The 19,951-nt window shown below is 36.9% G+C and overlaps 2 protein-coding genes across 6 annotated transcripts in view; one reads left to right on the plus strand and one right to left on the minus strand.

Annotated features, from left to right (window-relative positions):
- grm3 (glutamate receptor, metabotropic 3) overlaps window positions 1-4,415 on the plus strand; it is a 73,553-nt gene extending 69,138 nt beyond the window's left edge. The window contains exons 6-7 of one of the 2 annotated variants that reach the window (XM_052152050.1): window positions 3,107-3,143; window positions 3,223-4,415. In XM_052152050.1, the coding sequence (XP_052008010.1) occupies window positions 3,107-3,114 (8 nt within the window). In that variant the 3' untranslated portion in view covers window positions 3,115-3,143; window positions 3,223-4,415. The remainder of the gene's footprint in view (window positions 1-3,106; window positions 3,144-3,222) is intronic. The other variant, XM_052152049.1, reaches the window with a different exon arrangement.
- LOC127661387 (endosome/lysosome-associated apoptosis and autophagy regulator family member 2-like) overlaps window positions 1-19,951 on the minus strand; it is a 119,985-nt gene that overhangs the window by 68,280 nt on the left and 31,754 nt on the right. The window contains exon 22 of one of the 4 annotated variants that reach the window (XM_052152044.1): window positions 719-1,851. The exons of 2 other annotated variants lie outside the window; for them this stretch is intronic. In XM_052152044.1, coding sequence (XP_052008004.1) covers window positions 1,765-1,851 — 87 coding nt within the window. In that variant the 3' untranslated portion in view covers window positions 719-1,764. Of the gene's footprint in view, window positions 1-718; window positions 1,852-17,905; window positions 19,921-19,951 lie in introns of those variants that run through there. One more of the 4 variants, XM_052152046.1, reaches the window with a different exon arrangement.

Consider the following 19,951-nt stretch of genomic DNA (forward strand, 5'->3'; position numbering starts at 1 on the left):
CACACTTCTCTCTATGTATAAGAGAGAAAACACTGCAAACTAATTCTTGTGCTAAAGAGAAGTGACGTTCAAGGCCAAACGACTAGCAACGTTGAACTCTCCGCTGTGCTTACACAGGCAGTTTGTAGTGATTACAACTCTTTGATATGTCAATTTACACTCCGGTTTTTAATGTCAGCATTGTCACACAGTGCAGTTGTGTTAGAACACCGCAGGAAAGGTGCGGTAGAGACGGAGGGCAATAAGCCCATAAGTGTACAGACAAGAGCTTCTGCGCTTATGCATAATTCATAAGCACCAAAACAGATTAGGTAAACAGTTTCATATTTATTTACATTTCATCCATATAATAAATAACATGACAGACACTGCAAAGAAGAGAAGACCCGGCACAGATCACATACAGTCTCACCGCTGGAGAGAAACAAAAGAGATGGCGATGAAGGAGAACGAGAGAAATTAAAGCATGTCGGCGAACTTTGCGAAAAGTTTGCGATGCCTTTTTTTGTGAAGTTGGCCATTTGTAACCTCGGATACGTTCAACACATTTGTGGAACATAAAAAGGAAATGTCAGGCTGAATGTAAAGTCTCAATCACCATACACTCTTCCATTGTGATGCAATGCAAGTGAATGGTGACTCGGTACGTTTACATGTGCAGTTAAAATCAAGCATAACGCAGTCTGTCCGTCCAAGTACACAACACAATGCATCATTGAATATTTTGCCTCTTTCCCAAACTCTCACATTACAGCCGTGGCCAAAAGTATTGGCAGTGACGTACATTTTGTGCTTTGCAAAGTTCACTGCGTCAGTATTTGTAGATTATTTTTTCACATGTTTCTATGGTATACTGGAAAACAATTATAAGCATTTCATAAGTTTTAAAGGCTTTTATTGACAAAAACATTCAATTTATGCAAAGAGTCAATATTTACAGTGTTGACCCTTGTTCTTCATAACCTCTGCAATTCACTCTGGCATGCTGGATATCAGCTTCTGTGCCAAATCCTGACAGATGATCCATTCTTGCCTTATTAGTGCTCGGAGTTGATCACAATTTGTGGGCTTCTGCTTGTCCACTCGTCTTTTGAGGATTGACCACAGGTTCTCAATAGGATTAAGCTCCGGGGAGTTGCCTGGCCACGGATTCAATATGTCAATGTAATGATCTCCGAGCCACTTCATTATCACTCTTGCCTTGTGACATGGTGCTCCATCATGCTGGAAAATGCCCGGATCATCACTAAATTGCTCCTGGATCGTTGGGAGAAGTTGCTCTTGCAGGACGTCTTGATACCATTCTTTATTCATGGCAGTGTTTTGTGCAGAATTGTGACAGAGCCCACTCCCTGTGATGAAGAGCAACCCCACACATGGATGGTCTCAGGATGCTTCACTGTTGGCACGACACAGGACTCGGTAGCGTTCACCTTTTCTTCTACGGACTATCAATTTTCCAGATGTCCCAAACAGTCGAAAGCTTCATCAGAGAAAATATCTTTGCACCAGTCTTCTGCTGTCCAATCCTTGTACTTCCTGCAGAATTTCAGTCTGTCCTTGATGTTTTTCTTGGAGAGAAGTGGCTTCTTTGCTGCCCTTCTTGACACCAGGCCATTGTCCAAAAGTCTTCGCCTCACTGTGCGGCCAACCTGCGGCCAATATTGAGCTCTGCACTGGTGGTGACATGATTCCATAGCTGACTCCTCACTAGGAGACGATCCTGGCGCTTGCTGGACACTCTGGGACGTCCTGAAGCCTTCTTCACAGCAGTTGAATCTCTCTCCTTGCATGTGATGCCATTTTGATACAAAGCGATGATGGCTGCACGTCTTTCTTTAGAGGTAACCACTGCGAACAAGAACACAATGATTGGAAGCCCTTCTTCCCTCCTTATATAGAAATCAGTCTGCTCTTATAATCCAATCAGAATGATAGAGTGATTTCACCTGACTCGTGCTCGTTCACACTTTCCCAGGTGCTGCTGATATCATCAGTGAAATTATGTTAGATGGTCATTTTGTGCCAAGGCCAAAAAACAGGGAAATTTGGGTTTTTGTGATAAAGTTCATTTTTTTGGCCATTGAAGCTTTTTACAATTATTTAAAATGCATCCAATCACTCTGCACAATAATCTAGAAACAATGTGAATCAACACCACAACAACTGAAGCAGAAAATAAAATTTATGTCACTGCCAATACTTTTGGCCACGGCTGTACACACACACATTCCTGTACAAAATAGACATGACAGATGTTAAAAAACAAAAAACATAACAAATAAATTAAATCAGAGGTACTGCTGTCTAAAGGGGGTGTGACGAGAGCAAAAGTTCATGCACACATTAATCTAAATAGGGCTTGAAAGAGGAAATTGTTCATATTTTACTCCGCAGCATCTGATGCAAGTTAATAAGTTTGCTTAAAACATAGTAAAGAAGTATTAATGTTGTATTCTTGAGATGTAAACATGATTTAATGAAGTTTATTTGAAAAATAATATGTTGGTTTCGTCACTTTTGACCATCAGGTTGTTTTCAGCAGTTATGAGTAACAGGAAATTCATTTAAATTACTAGTAATTCTCACATTAGATGTTCATATAAATTCTATATTACGTTATATTTAGATAAAACTTCACAGAAATGTTGATAAAAAAGACGTCTTCACATGTATCACTCTGGTTTTGCTGTAGTTAATGTGTTTTTTGAAATGTCAAATAATTCTACATTTTATTAATTCTAAAATAAATCGCATATTAATGAATAACTTTCCTATTTGTCAGGTAAAAGCCAAAAATATCAATCTTTTTACATGTATGGACAGTTAAGAACCTATTAATGAGTTAAAATATAGTTTTAGATGAAATCCATCAGGTTAAGAATGATTTATAAGCTTGAATTTCACCGGGTCAAAATTGACCGGCAAATGCAAAAGGTGCATGCAAGACACGGAAAAAGGAAAAAAAAAACATCCAAAATGCTTTTAAACCTGCAGACTTTGACCTCTTTACATGATTTTAATCATAGTCTGACTGAAACTTTTAAAGTGCATGTAAACGTACCGACTGAGGATCATTCTGCCTAATATCTCCTTGGTTTTATAGGAGAATGAAAGTCACATGCGTTTGGAACGACATGATGGTGAGTAAATCACAGATTCTTTTCATTTTTGGGGTGGGAAACGTTCATCTAATCCAGTTCTCTCTCTCTGCCTCTCAAGCATCTGTGAGTGCCCAATACGTTCCGACGGTGTGCAACGGCCGAGAGATTGTCGACTCCACTACTTCCTCTCTGTGACCCCGCCCCCTCCTTCAATCTCCTGCTCCTTAGCGACTGTTAGCCAATCAGCACACATTGTGCTCCACCCAAGAACTAGGTCTGCCTAAAGTGTGTAGAAAGTGTGTATTACGATTATGATTATTATTAAATTATTTTTAGGGCTTGTTGTAAATATTAATTGACATTGTTGTAGAGAAACAAAATAATAATAACAAAAAAAAAAAATCTTTTTAGAGAGGTTTTGAACATTTTTGTTTTGATAGATTTATTATGTATGTTGTGATGATATTAAAATCGAACTAGTTTTTGATGACTGACAGATGGGCTCCGCCTGCAATACTGGACACAATGTTTTGGTCGTTTTCTTTTGTAGGCGTCATTGTAATAACCTGTATGTATTTCTATGTTGTATATTTTGTACAGAATCTTAACCGATGGTTTTAACAGCACAAGTGGACAGTATTAGAGTTTATGCTGGTCAAGAGCAGGAAAACCATCGCGCCTCAAATGTCACATGGTCTCGTCACAGGCAGAGGTTACAACGCCAGCTTAGTAAATAGTCATAACATCTGAACACATATTACATTATTTGCATCTCTTAAAGCATCACGTTCAGATGACTGTGCACAGATATGAAGATATATGCTGCTTTATAGTACGTTTACATTGCCTGTGACGAGAAGTCTTCAAAAGCCTAGGAAACTGAGCGAGTGAGGTACGATGGATCTGATAACTGATATTATAAACTTGACATACAACATACCCCTTTTTCACCGACATGGTGCTGATGGACCCATTCCGTGCATTTCCACCAAAGCAAAGGCAGATAATGTCCACATCAGATATCGTTTAGCAACAACTCAAAACACAAATGAACCGAGACGTACACAACTGCTGTAAATTGCTCACATTGGAACGAACAAATCTGTTCATGCAACTAAGGATGCGCCGATCCCGTATCTGGATCATTATCAGCTCTAATACTGACGATTTAAGCCGTACGATAGCTTTGTGAATCGCAAAAGGCACAGGAGGCGCATTTCATCCGATTTTGAATGAGAAGCATACAAAAACTACTGAGAACTTAACACACAAACTTAAAAGGTCTTCATGGAATATTCCAGATAAATAAAAGCGAAGTTAAAAATTAAGAAAAAAAATTATATTACTATTGTGTAATAAAAAGCTAATATTTAATAATAATAATAATAATAATAACAATAACAACAACTTTTAATAATAATGAATATTATTATTATTAACAATAATAATACAACCATTATTATTATTAATAATAATAATAAAAACTATTATTATTGTTATAATTATTATTATTATTATTATGATTAACAAACAGAATCATAATAATAATAATAATCTGTTAACATATTATTATTATTAGTAGTAGTAATAATAATAATAATAATAATAGTAGTAGTATATAAATAACAATAATTTAAAAGCTCTGTATTTCCCCAAAACTAAGTTAAAATTAGAACTTAAATATTTTACTATTATGTAATAAAAGATTTAATAATAATAATAACAACAACTTTTAATAATAATAATAAAACAATTATTATTAATAATAATAATAATAATAATAATAACTTTGTTAATATTGCTGATATTATTATTTATAATAACAATAAAAACTATTATTATTATTATTATTATTATTATTAACAAACATAATCATAATCTGTTAACATAATATTATTATTATTAATGATAATAATACATATTATTAATAATAACTATTAATATTTGTATTATTATTAATATATTATCATCATTATTACTAGAAGTACATAAATGACAATATTTTTAAGTTGAAAAGTTCTTCCTGAAGTATTCTGCCAAAATAAAGTTAAAAATTGCAACTGAAATATATTAATATTGTATAATAAAACTATAATATTTTTATTTTTTATTAATAATTATTATTAATATTAATAATACCTTATTATTATTATTATTATTATTATTACTACTATAACATTAAAATTAATAATAATAATAAAAATATAAAAAATAAAAATGCAATTATTATAAAAATTACAATCATTTTTAGGTTTTCTTGGTTCCAAAATTTTTTTTTTAAAAATTGAATGAAAAGTGGACTGATTTCTACGGAAGAGGATTAGGGCCAAGCAATAATAAAAAAATAAAACCATCTCAAGATTAAAGTCATTATAATGCGAGATTAAACACGTTAAATTTCGAGAAAAAAGTCTAAATACAATCTTGAGAATAAACTCATTAAATATCGAGAATAAAGTCATTATAATGCGAGATTAAACTTAACGAGTTTTTTCTCGAAACACAACGACTTTATTCTCGATATTTAATGAGTTTATTCTCAAGATTGTATTTCGACTTTTTATCGAAATTTAACGAGTTTAATCTCGCATTATGCAACTTTATTTTTATAATTAAGACATTAAGGCATTATAATGACTTTAATCTCGAGATGGCTTTATTTTTTTTATTATTGCTTGGCCCTAATCCTCTTCCGTAGATTTCTCATCACAACGAAAGTGGACAAAAAAACAAAACAAAAAAAATCTGATACAAATGTAAGAAAAAAATTTTGCAAAAACTTCCATCTTTTCCACTGAAAAAATGTATATTACTAGAATTACTGCTGCATTATTAATTCAGCTAGTTGACAAAGTTTTAGGCAAATGTATTTAATTCCTTCTATCTGAAATAAAGTGATTCATAAATGAACATCATTATGAAAAAAAGCAGTAAAGAGAAACAAAAGTTTCTCTCATGACAGACATGCAGAAGTAGCCATGGGTTCTGATTTTAACTTATTTATCCTAACCTATAAAATGTAAATAAAACTAGCAACATCGTCAGTTACAGCACCGTTCGGCTCTCAAGTCAGTGGAAACAGGAGCACAATTTCTGTGTAAAAGGGGTAATAATCATCATATTCCTGATGAGTAAAATGCTTTGTGATGCAGAGATGTCAAATGTACTCTGTTGTCCGATACCGGCTCGTTGTGCCTTATCATTTGTCCTATAGTTTTAATACAAGAGGTTCCTCAGAGCCTTTGTGCGGGAGGGGCCTTGGCCATTTTTTACAAATGTCTTTTTTTACATTTCAGAAGTTTTATACATTTCTATGTTTTTGTGTTCGTTGCTTGGTTTGCTTGGAGGAGAGGGATGCTCAGCCTCTTCGACAAGACATTTAGGGAGAGATAAATGTTAAAAGTTTGCTTGTGTTTAGCTCGAGGCGGTCACTGGGGGCCTCAAGGGATTCTGTACAATATCACCTTAACTAATGCAAGTGTCAAACTGTATCATGTCATTGTAGGATCAACCATTCTTGACCCGTCACCAAGAGACATACTGTAGTAAACAAACATGCTACAATAGCCTAGAAATGCTAAAGCTTCAACGTTCATAATTCATCAGCATGACAGCAAAGGAAGTCACTTACGTGTCAATAAACAGCACCAGGAGGTGAACATGTACAAGGGAACGAATAAAATAATGGTGCAAGGGAAAAATAATAAATAAACAGTGACAGATTTTGTCTTCCAATGGGATCAGGATGACACATGATTTGCTTAAGGCAAAAAAACAGACACAAGTACAGTTCCATTATACGCCGATACATCACAAATGTAGGCAAACCCATATATAGTTTATGCTTCCTGGGTCATTCCTTACACTCAACCAGAGGACCCCGGCTCAAAAGTCAGTTTTTTACTGGTAATAGAAATGCATAAATGATAACAGATGCCAAAATATTAAATGCCATGAATCAAGATTTAATGAGAAATCCATTATTTTGTAAAAGGGGTCAAAATGGCCATTTTCGCCTATGATTTTGGAGCAAAACTAAAGGTCAAAGAAATGACCTTAGAAAGGTGTCAGTGTGATTATTTTATGTTTACACAGAGATTGGTAGATATATTACCTAAATCAATTGACTTCAGCAGCTCTTGTTGCATTATATGCCAATGGTGCGAGTCCAAAAATGGGAAAAAACACATTTTTCTGCTGTTTTTCCAACGTTGGAGTGCTTATAACTGCAGAAGTATTAAATATACCTTAAAATCCTTTTAGAATCTGGTTCAGAAAAAATGTTGTATTTTTGTATCTTAATTTTAAAGGCCCTTTATGGTTAAATCATAGAAATATAGGGCTCTCAATGTGGCTCCATTCGTACATTTTACACCATTTCAGTGGTCGAAAACAAAATGTGGGTCACATGGTGTATGTTTTGAATAAATGTGAGTGCAAGGGGATTTTGGACTATCCCACCAAGTTTGGGTTCTTTACGGTCTCTGACACCTAGAAATTTTAGGGCAGAAAAAAAACTAGCTTCATACCAAGTGACCCACATTTGGTTTTCGACCACTGAAATGGTGTAAAATGTACGAATGGAGCCACATTGAGAGCCCTATATTTCTATGATTTAACCATAAAAGGCTTTTTAAATTAAGATACAAACATAAAAGTTTATTCTGAACCAGAATATAAAAGGACATTAAGATATCTTTAATACTTCTGGAGTTATAGGCACTCCAACTTAGGAAAAACAACCTTGAAAATAGTTTTTTTCTCATTTTTGGACTCACACCGTAAACATATAATACAACAAGAGGTGCTAAAATCAACTGATTTTAATAATATATCTACGAATCTCTGTGTATAAATAAAATAATCACATTGACACCTTTCTACGGTTATTTTTTACCTATAGTTTTGCTCCAAAATCATAGGTGAAAATTGCCATTTTGACCCCCTTTACAAAATAATACTCTGTCATTATTGATCCATGGCATTTACTATTGTGACTTTGATCATCATTTATAATAATCTTTCTTTAGAATTTTTTTTAACAAAATCTACAGATTGACGTGAAATAACCTTCCTCTATTTTTCATCCACTAATTAGTGGTTTGTCAAGCCAAGCAGCACGATTACTTCAGCTCATACTTAAAAGTTGTGGATTTGTTAATGACTAAATTTTCCTGCCAATCTAGTCCCACAATGCTTGTGTCACAGACATGAATGATACCACAAATCATGCGGCTTATGAGGAGAAGTGTGCCATTACACGAAGCAATCCAAGTTACAGTTTTCAATAAAATGGGTGAAAAAACCCCATAGACTTGCATTGAAGGAAGCACCTGAGCCATATCTAGAAACCGGAATATTATAGAGACTTGGGCCAGTAAGCAACCACCTAGCAACCACGCAGAATTCCCTAGAAACTGTATAGCAACACACTCGAACCCCTTCAAAACACCATCGAAACACACAACATCCCAAACATCATGCTGGCGAGTTTTGCCAGGGTAAAGCACCACTCACGTTTCATTTCGAAAATCAGAGTATTTTTTCCTCGATATTTTGCTCCTTATATAAATAAACTGAAATTTGAATGACCTACAAGAGGAAAGGGCAACATGAGGACAGGGGATACAGTGCAGTCAGCATCTGAAACAAAGGAAATGAGTACTGTATGTGAGTCTAGAGAGAAACATCATTGGGGCACGACTTTCAGCAACTCATGCTTTTGTTCCGAGGCTTACACAACACCCTCCCTAAACCTGCACACATTCCCTCTTCGCACGTTAAGTTGCACGGGGACTTTGCGCCGGCTTTAGCCTCTTTAGTAATGTCTGTGAGAGAAGAAAGTCAAAATGTGGCTGTTTGGGGTGAGTGGCTTAGAAACGGTTTGGAGGGAGCGAGACTGCAGTCTGCAGGAAAAACAGAAATCAAGAATGAGACTCTCTCACCCACTGCAGCAATTTCATTCAAGTCACAGTCGGGATAGAAGGTTTTACTGCTAAATCAGCCAGCTGTGTCTAAACTGTGTAACTGCGCAGGAAGGTCTGAAAAAAGTTGTCATGAATCCGTTTATGTTTTGGTGATGTAAATGTCACATATACAGTTGGCCCAAAAGTTTGGACGTTTAAGCCGCATTCAAAAGCATAGTTCTGCCAAAAATAAAAATTATGTCATTGTTTACTTACCCTCATGTTGTTCCAAACCCATATGACTTTCTTATGAGTTTAACCCTGGTATATTTGTAGTAAAACCACAAAATTAACCATGGATATTTCAGTCATTGTTACTACAATATTACCAAATGATCAAGTAAAACCATTGATCATTTACATAAGGATTAAACAAATAGGGTGACAGCATTAAATTGAACATACATTTATACTTAATATACACTAATAAAACTAGAATCACCATCATTTATATAACTGAATCAAAATATAGTGATAAACGGCAGTAACGCACTAAATATCTTCGCTTCAAAATGAAGCACGCGGCTCAAGTGAATCAGTGAATCATTTTTGTGAACTAGTTCATTTGAATGAATCATCTGAAAGAACCGATTCACCTAAATGAATCCATGCTTCCAAAGCTAAATGTAGGGGAATTGATTATTTTAATGAACGGCTCATTTACATGAACTGTTCAAAAGAACCGATTCACCTAAATGAATCCAAGCTTCCAAAGCAAAATATAGGGGAATTGATTATTTTAACCGGCTCATTTACATGAACTGTTCAAAAGAACCGATTCACCTAAATGAATCCAAGCTTCCAAAGCTAAATATAGGGGAATTGATTATTTTATCCGGCTCATTTAAATGAACTGTTCATAAGAACCGATTCACTTAAATGAATCCAAGCTTCCAAAGCTAAATATAGGGGAATTGATTATTTTATCCGGTTCATTTACATGAACCGTTCAAAAGAACCGATTCACCTAAATGAATCCAAGCTTCCAAAGCTAAATGTAGGGGAATTGATTATTTTATCCGGCTCATTTAAAATGAACTGTTCATAAGAACCGATTCACTTAAATGAATCCAAGCTTCCAAAGCTAAATATAGGGGAATTGATTATTTTATCCGGCTCATTTAAATGAACTGTTCATAAGAACCGATTCACTTAAATGATTCAGATTTCCCAACGCTATAAGAGAGAGAGAGAGAGAGAGAGATGTTTACAGTAGATGAGTGTGTTTTAATTCTCCCTCGGCTCCATTGCTGCATTCGCAATATAACGTGACAAATGAAGCGTTTTGTGACACTACAGTGCTTCTTGTTGGAAAGTCTAGCTTGTTACTGGAAAAGCAACACATTGTAAAAATAGCTAGTTGTGTAGTTTGAGTGAACAACTCCCCAATACTGGTTACAAGTATTTGCAAAAATGGCCAAGTTAGTTCTGAGAAAGGGAATAGATTTTATAATGCCACATTTAAATAATAATGTGATCGTGCAATTCCATTCATATATTTTCAAGAAAGGCTTAAGTGTCCAAACTTTGGGGCATTCTTTCTTCATCTGTTTCTCTAAAATAGCACGTTCATTGTAACAAGAACAGATTGAGATGCTTCAAACTGTTTTCTGTACAGATTCAATACCGTTTTATGATACAAAAGGGCGAGACGTGTACTTAGGAAGGCACTGAACTTTTCGGTTTGAACAGAAAGCAATAGAACAGTAGTTTGCAATAAAAAGGACATTATGACATCATAATAAACAAACTAAATGCTGAACTGATTGAGTTTCTCTTCATTTTCTCACAATCTCATCTGTAGAGTGGCTGTGGAGTCCAAGATGTACAATAACACATCTTTATCACAATTCAAACACACACACGGTGGCGTCCAACGTACCAATGAGTCTACTAGTGAAATTGCTTCCATTTTGCATATCTTCTAATTTAATACAAATGATAAATGACACATTTTTTATTTATTTTTTTACATTTATTTCAGATTGTCTCAGTATTTGGTATGTAGGTAGTTGACATAGTATGGTTGTTCGAGATAATAAAAAAAAAAAAAATGTAATGCAATATTTGTCTCCACATCAGTTTCACACATTTCTAGCATTTTCTGCCAAAAAATTATAATGACTTAAAAATGTCAAGTGGTGCAACCATCAAGTAAATGGTATTAAAACACTTTCCTGCACCTTTAATACATGTGAATGTACACAATTTAATCATTAACCCCAAAAAGTTTTCAAACATATTTTAGGTTTTTTTTTTGTTTGTTTGTTTTATTAATATCATAATCTTTTGAGTAACGAATATCAATTAGTTTTCTCAGGGTTACACCACATGACCTGAACAAAATGTGCCTTTCATAAAAATGTCAAAATATCTGATTTATTTATTTATTTATTTTCAAACTTTAATATTTGAGAAAGGCTTTTCAACTATTAAAGGAATATTTTTAAGTTAAGCTTAATCAACCGCATATCTGGCATAATGTTGATTACCACAAAAATGTATTTCAACTCGTCCCTCCATTTCTTTAAGGGTTAAGTGAGACACAAAAGGAAGTAAATGGGGCCAATCCATAAACGTTAAAATACTCACGGTTTCAAAATTATATCTACAAGACATAAACAATGTGCGTGTTAATTTTACTGTGATAAAATCACTTACTAACTTTTTTTTTTACAACTTTATTGCCAAGATAACACTGAAAACCCTCAATCGTATTTTCAGTCATTTTAAACCATTTTAAAGCTCAAATAATACACAAGTTTTAAAAGAAGAATGCAAGCACTTTTATAAAATTACACCTTAAAACCCTCCAAAAATTGGCCCCATTGACTTCCATTGCAAAAGCCTCACTGTAACCTCTATTTTCCAAAGAGTAGAAAAAGTAAAAAATAAATTAAAAAAAAGTAAATTATTTTTGTTATTATGCCACAAATGCTGTCGATTAATTTTAAAATGAAAGTTTTTACCACTTTTTTTTTTTTTGTATAAATAATAATAAATGCTTCTTTTAAACTGCTTATGACAACATTTCTCTTTTTCTTTTCATGAACTACAGTTTTTAATTAAACATATTTTTTGTCACCAGATGGTAACTTTTTTTACTTTAACCCCCAGAACAAAAATATCAAAGTACCTTTAAACTCAGAAATGTAAAGCATATTAATCATATACAAGGTGCTTTTTGTGTGAATGACATTTTTTATGTATTCATGTTATGTAACATAATAGATCCAGACAAAAAATGAGCATAACACCATTGACCCGTGTCCCGTAACTAAAGGAGTTAAGATGGTCAATGTCACCAAAACGAGAAGCGGTGGATCCTACTTTTACATCAATGAAAGTTGCTGTACAGATTTAACAACTTTAAAGATGTGCTGTCCAAAACTGGAAGCACTCTTTATAAACTGTAATTGCCAGACTCACTTAATATTCTGGGAGATTTGAATAAAGCTAACCTCACCTGTGAACTGCCAAAATACAGACAGCATATTGCATGCCCCACCAGAGACAGAAATATACTGGATCATTGTCATCAACATTAAAGGATGCATACCACTCCCTAGAGCAGCTTTGGGACTCTCTGATCACTGTCTGGTTCATCTTCTTCCAACCTACAGGCAGAAACTAAAATCAGCTAAACCTGTAGTAAGGACTGTTAAGAGTTGACCAATGAAGCAGAGCTGGAACTGCAAGCCTGCTTTGACTGCACTGATTGGAGTGTATTTGAGGCTGCAGACACCAACCTGGACGAGCTCACAGATACTGTGACATCATATATCAGTTTCTGTGAGGATATATGCATCCCTACTAGGACTTATTTAACATACAACAATGACAAACCATAGTTTACAGCAGAACTTCGGCAGGCAAAAGAGGATGCTTACAGAAGTGGGGATAAAATCTTGTGCAATCAGGCCAGGAACACACTGAATAAGGAAATCAGATTGGCTAAAAGAAGCTGTTCTGATAAGCTGAAAAACAAGTTTTCAGTTAATGACCCTGCATCAATGCCTGAAAAACATTACTAACTTCAAGACACCATCCCCCAACACTGTAGGGAACCAACAACTGGCTGATGACTTGAATGTGTTTTAATGTAGATTTGAAAGGCCCAGACTCACACCCCACACCCTCTCTGACCTTCACTTTACACAAACACAAACACCTCCTGCAACCTCCCCTCTCCTGCTACTCAACCTGCACTTAAGATCTGTGAAGAGGTGTGCCATGTCTTCCAGAAACAAAAGACAAGGAAAGCACAGGGCCCAGATGGTATTTCACCCACTTGTCTAAAATCCTGTGCTAACCAGATGGCCCCCATCTTCACACAGATCTTCAATAGATCACTGGAGCAGTGTGAAGTTCCCATGCTGCTTCAAACACTCAATCATCATTCCTGTCCCAAAAGAAACTCAAAATCACAGGACTTAATGACTACAGATCTGTCGCTCTGACGTATGTGGTCATGAAATCATTTGAGAGACCAGTGACATATGCAAGGATTCTTTTTGTGGACTTCAGTTCAGCTTTCAACACCATCATCCCAGCTGTTGTCCACACTAAATTACACCTACTCTCTATTCCCATGTCTATCTGTCAGTGGATCACCAGCATTCTGATGGACAGGCAGCAGCTAGTGAGACAGGGGAAATTCACTTCCAGCACCCACACAAGTAGCAATGGTGCCCCCCAGGGTTGTGTGCTCTACCCACTACTCTTCTCCCTGTATACCAATGACTGCACCATTAAGGACAACTATGTCAAGCTCCTATGGTTTGCAGACGACACCACTGTCTTCGGCCTCATCCAAGATAACGATGAGTCTGCAAACAGAAGATAGGTTGAACAGCTGGCTCACTGGTGTAGTCAAAACCACCTGGAGCAGAACATACTCAAAACAGTGGAGATGATAGTGGACTTTAGGAGGAACACCCCAACATTGACCCCCCTCACCATTCTAAACAGCACTGCTGGCAGGAGTGGAGTCATTCAGGTTCCTGGGCACTACCATCTCACATGGACCTGAAGTGGGAGACCCACATTGACTCCATTGTGAATAAGGCCTAGCAGAGGTTGTACTTCCTTCACCAGTTGAGGAAGTTCAACCTGCCACAGGTGCTGCTGATACAGTTCTGCTCAGCAGTCATTGAGTCTGTCCTCTGCACTTCTATAACTGTCTGGTTTGGTGCAGCTACGAAATCAGACATCACAGGACTACGAAGGACAGTTCAGACAGCTGAGAGGTTTATTGGTTGCCCCCCTGCCCTCCCTTCAAGAACTGTACACTTGAGGAAAAAGCCTGGAAACACAGCTCACTACCTCCATCTAATAAACAGTTAAAACTGCCCCATTGAGCATTAATGATGTGCAATAAATAGCTTAGTCTATTTATAGTTCTCCAACATAACACACCTCTTCTGCCATTACATTCCCTTGCTTCTGTATATAACATATTTGTATATTGTACATGCATATACCGTGTATATCTCTGTTTTAAACTTTCAAACTCCTGAAAACAGACAAAAAGACTCCACTGTACCTTGACACACTTTCATCTCTCAGCGACTGATGAATTCAGATATCTCACAACGACAAGTCGGGTTAGCACTTTCTCACTGTAATAATATTTTTTAAAACTTCCCAGGCCCCTCTTTCTCTCTCTCTCTCTCTCTCTCTCTCTCCCTCCCTCTCTCTCTCACTAAATTATTCTGCTTATGTCCAATCAGCCAGCTTCAAGCTTTCTAAAGAGGACGAAGCAAAGATTATGAGCGGGCAAAATGGAATGCAATTTTTGCCAGAGATTTTCTGGCCAGAATAATACATCGGAAGTGCTGAAGTCTTTAAAAATCTTTCCCTTTTATCAGCCACATGGGTTCTTCAGAGGGAAAAAAGAGAAAGGCATGAATGAGCGAGTGAGGTGTAGAGGAAGGCTGGCAGTCAAGTGATGGCTGAGAGAGAGAGATAGTGAGGGAGTTTTTGGGTGAATTGTGCACATCACACTTTTCTCATTCTCAGTGGAATTCTAATGGCTGTGGCAGCGAGTGGGGCTTTTATGAAAGATATCAGCACTGCTGCACTTCTCCAGGTTAGACAGAACTACTCCACTTCCAATGGCAATACATCTGAAGCTCTGAGAGATGGGAGGTTCAGGAACGAGTGAGGGGGAATGTCAGAGAGGAAGACAGTTAAATATTGACATTCAGAGAGGGGAAAGTCAGAGATTTTCTAAAGTGAAGGGCTAAATGAACAGGGCTTTGTGTACAATACTGCATCATCATGTACTGTGAAGCAGTAAAACTCTCAAAGAGCATGGCAATATCCTCCTAAACCAGCGTTTCTCAAACTGGAGTTTAGTTTCTTCACCATATGGATTTTGGACATTTTCAAGTTTTCCATGACCTTGGGAACCCTTGATTTTAATTTCTTGTTTTCAGAGAAATCCAACAAAATACAGTGAGATTTATGTGTTTAAAGGGACAGTTCTCTCATAATTGACTCGCCCTCATGCCATCCCAGATGTGTAACTTTATTTCTTCTGCTGAACACACATGAAGATTTTTAGAAGAATATTTCAGCTCTGTAGGTCCATACAATGCAAGTGACTGGTGACCAGACATCTGAAGCTCCAAAAGGACATAACGACAGCATAAAAGTAATCCACACAACTCCAGTGGTTTAATCCAAATCTTTTGAATCAGATAAATATTTAAGACCTTTTTTTACTATCAATTCTTCTTCTTTTGTTTGTGGCGATTCACATTCCTTGTGCATATCATCACCTACTGGTCAGGAAGGAGAATTTATAGTAAAAAGGACATAAACATTGATCTGTTTCTCACCCACACCTATCATATAACTTCTGAAGATATAGATTTATACCACTAGAGTTTTATGGATTACTTTTATGCTGTATTTCTGTGCTTAACCTTTCTGGCCACCAATCACTTGCATTGTATGGACCTACAAAGCTCACATCTCATAATTAAATAAATATTTTTTCTCTAATACACGTAGGTCACAACTATTGGCACCCCTAGGAATTGTGTCAAATAAATCTAAAGTATATTCCCATTCATATTTAAAAAAACAATTGTTACAATTGGTCATCCATTACTTCCTGTTTCACAGGGGTATAAATATGAGGTAACACAATGGATTAGACCAAAGAATATATTTCTGATGTGCAGCAAAACGTTGTTGAGCTTCACAAAATTAGATGTGGCTGTAAGAAAATAGCTAAAGCATTGAAAATACCCATTTCCACCATCAGGGCAATAATTAAGAAGTTCCAATCAACTGGAGATCTTAAGAATCGGCCTGGAAGAGGACGTGTGTCTATATTGTCTCCACTCACGGTGAGGAGGATGGTTCAAGTGGCCAAAGAATCTCCAAGGATCACAGCTGGAGAACTGCAGAAATGATTTGGGTCTTGGGGTCAGAAAGTCTCCAGAACTACAATCAGACGTGACCTACATCACCGCAAGTTGTTTGGGAGGGTTTCAAGAAGAAAAGCCTCTGTTCTCATCCAACAACAAACTCAAGCGTCTTCAGTTTGCCAGACACTACTGGAACTTCAAATGTGACCGGGTTCTGCGGTCAGATGAAACAAAAGCTTTTTGGCAGCAAACACCAGAGATGGGATTAGCACAAGAAATACCCAATGCCCACGGTTAAATATGGTACTGCATCTTTAATGTTGGGGAGCGGTTTTTATGCCAGAGATCCTGGACATCTTGTTCGGATACATGGCATCATGGACTCTATCATATACCAACAGATAAATATCAAAACCGACTGCCTCTGCCAGAAAGCTTCAAATGGGCCGTGGTTGGATCTTCCAGCAGGAGAATGATCCAAAACAAACATCAACAACACGGACCACAAAGTCAAGATTCTGCCATGACCATCCCAATCCCCTGACCTGAACCCTATAGAGTCCACCAACATGGACCTCTGAATTTGACGGATCTGGAGAGATTCTGTATGGAGAAATGATCTCAGATCTCTTGCCATGTGTTCTCCAACCTCATTATGCATTATAGGAGAAGACTTAGAGCTATTATATTGGCAAAGGGAAGTTGTGCAGAGTTTTGCACAAAAGGTTGCCAATAACTGTGCCACACATATATTTGACAATTGTTTTTTGATCAAACTTGTTCTGTGTTTGCAATTGAGGATTATTGTGAATATTTTGAATGAAAGATCAAAAGGATAAACAATAAAGACCTTTTACACAGCCTTCTTTGCTCATATTTACCAAGGGTGCCAATATGTTTGGGCGCAACTATATCACGCACACACATATGTGTCAAGCACAATAAAAGAAATTGAAAGAATGGCTATTATTTTAAACAAATAACATCAATAAGTGATTCTATTGCACTAGTATCATGCCAACACAAGTATTGTTTATATACACTCACCTAAAGGATTATTAGGAACACATACTAATACTGTGTTTGACCCCCTTTCGCCTTCAGAACTGCCTTAATTCTACGTGGCATTGATTCAACAAAGTGCTGAAAGCATTCTTTAGAAATGTTGGCCCATATTGATAGGATAGCATCTTGCAGTTGATGGACATTTGTGGGATGCACATCCCGTTCCACCACATCCCAAAGATGCTCTATTGGGTTGAGATCTGGTGACTGTGGGGGCCATTTTAGTACAGTGAACTCATTGTCATGTTCAAGAAACCAATTTGAAATGATTCGAGCTTTGTGACATGGTGCATTATCCTGCTGGAAGTAGCCATCAGAGGATGGGTACATGGTGGCCATAAGGGGATGGACATGGTCAGAAACAATGCACAGGTAGGCCATGGCATTTAAACGATGCCCAATTGGCACTAAGGGGCCTAAAGTGTGCCAAGAAAACATCCCCCACACCATTACACCACCACCACCAGCCTGCACAGTGGTAACAAGGCATGATGGATCCATGTTCTCATTCTGTTTACGCCAAATTCTGACTCTACCATCTGAATGTCTCAACAGAAATCGAGACTCATCAGACCAGGCAACATTTTTCCAGTCTTCAACTGTCCAATTTTGGTGAGCTCTTGCAAATTGTAGCCTCTTTTTCCTATTTGTAGTGGAGATGAGTGGTACCCGGTGGGGTCTTCTGCTGTTGTAGCCCATCCGCCTCAAGGTTGTGCGTGTTGTGGCTTCACAAATGCTTTGCTGCATACCTCGGTTGTAACAAGTGGTTATTTCAGGCAAAGTTGCTCTTCTATCAGCTTGAATCAGTCGGCCCATTCTCCTCTGACCTCTAGCATCAACAAGGCATTTTCGCCCACAGGACTGCCGCATACTGGATGTTTTTCCCTTTTCACACCATTCTTTGTAAACCCTAGAAATGGTTGTGCGTGAAAATCCCAGTAACTGAGCAGATTGTGAAATACTCAGACCGGCCCGTCTGGCACCAACAACCATGCCACGCTCAAAATTGCTTAAATCACCTTTCTTTCCCATTCTGACATTCAGTTTGGAGTTCAGGAGATTGTCTTGACCAGGACCACACCCCTAAATGCATTGAAGCAACTGCCATGTGATTGGTTGATTAGATAATTGCATTAATGAGAAATTGAACAGGTGTCCCTAATAATCCTTTAGGTGAGTGTATATACCTTGTGTCTATAAACCTGGAACATAATTTTAAGCTTGGGGTAATACAGTTTGCCTGGTTTTCTTTGATTCGACCTAAATAATCAGTATAGCCATCAGAAAGCCATTTTACTGAAATGAGCTGTATTAGATTAGAAGATTCACTGATGTATAATGACCTCACAAGAACATGTGTCCTGGACAAGCTCACAGAAGTACACATCTGAGAGTGCAAATCATTTATTATATATTATATCAAAATCAATTCATATCAAGAGATCCAGAACAGAACACAATTACGGTTTTATTTTACTATAAAACACAAACAAATATATATAAACAATATATTTTTTTTTTAAATCACTACTTACATATATGCATAATATTGTCAGCATTCAAAACCTCAGAATAGAGGGTTTTATACCTCAGTCCAGAATCATTATGGGTCTCAACAGATCTTTCCCTGCAGCAGATTTAAGGTCAATGGGCCTTGAAATTTAAAGAATAAAACCACACCAGCAGATCATTAGGCTCCTTAATTAGGGGTCAAATCCAGCTAATGTTTCATCGCTTCAGTTTGCAAAGCACATCCTGTAATCTCTCGTGTTTGCTTTAGTACTGAAGTAACAGAATGACATGGAGGTATGTCGAAAACCATAAAAATAGAACAAAACTGACTCCTGCTTCTCCGAAATCTCTTTATTCACAGACTTCATTCATTTCATGTCATATTTCATTTGGAGCATCCCCATCACACGGTCACATGGTTAACTTAAGCCCAAAAAAGTCTATTTTGGCTGTGCTTGAACACAACACACTTTGCATGGCTTTCAAGTGTAGTTTAGCTGGGATTGGAAGCGTCTGTCAGTAATACTTAATGTCTTGGTGTATTTGTGTTTTTAGCATGACCCTTGGCTACATTCGCTCTGACAAGCAGGACTCATAAAGTTGCGGCTGTTGCTCCGAAAAGCTTACAGAGAAACCTGGCCTGTACCCTTACAATACTTACCTAAAGAAACGACTAAATAAACCACACAGTGACACGAAGACAAAGACATGTTTCCCATTTCCTGAGGCAAAACTTCCATCCTTGTTGTCTTGAAGCCACTGCGTGCGATAGCGAACAGGAAAGGGCTTCCGGTTGTTTTGGTATCCCCGTTTCCTCTTCCTCTATCCCCACACAGACTTCTCCATATGGGAGAATTTCATTTGGATGGCTTCAGCGCTCTTCTTGTTGCCCTAGAAACAGGAACATGGTTTTGAAAACGGG

Source organism: Xyrauchen texanus, chromosome 21 (genome assembly GCF_025860055.1).
Source record: "Xyrauchen texanus isolate HMW12.3.18 chromosome 21, RBS_HiC_50CHRs, whole genome shotgun sequence".
Taxonomy (NCBI): Eukaryota; Metazoa; Chordata; class Actinopteri; order Cypriniformes; family Catostomidae; genus Xyrauchen; species Xyrauchen texanus.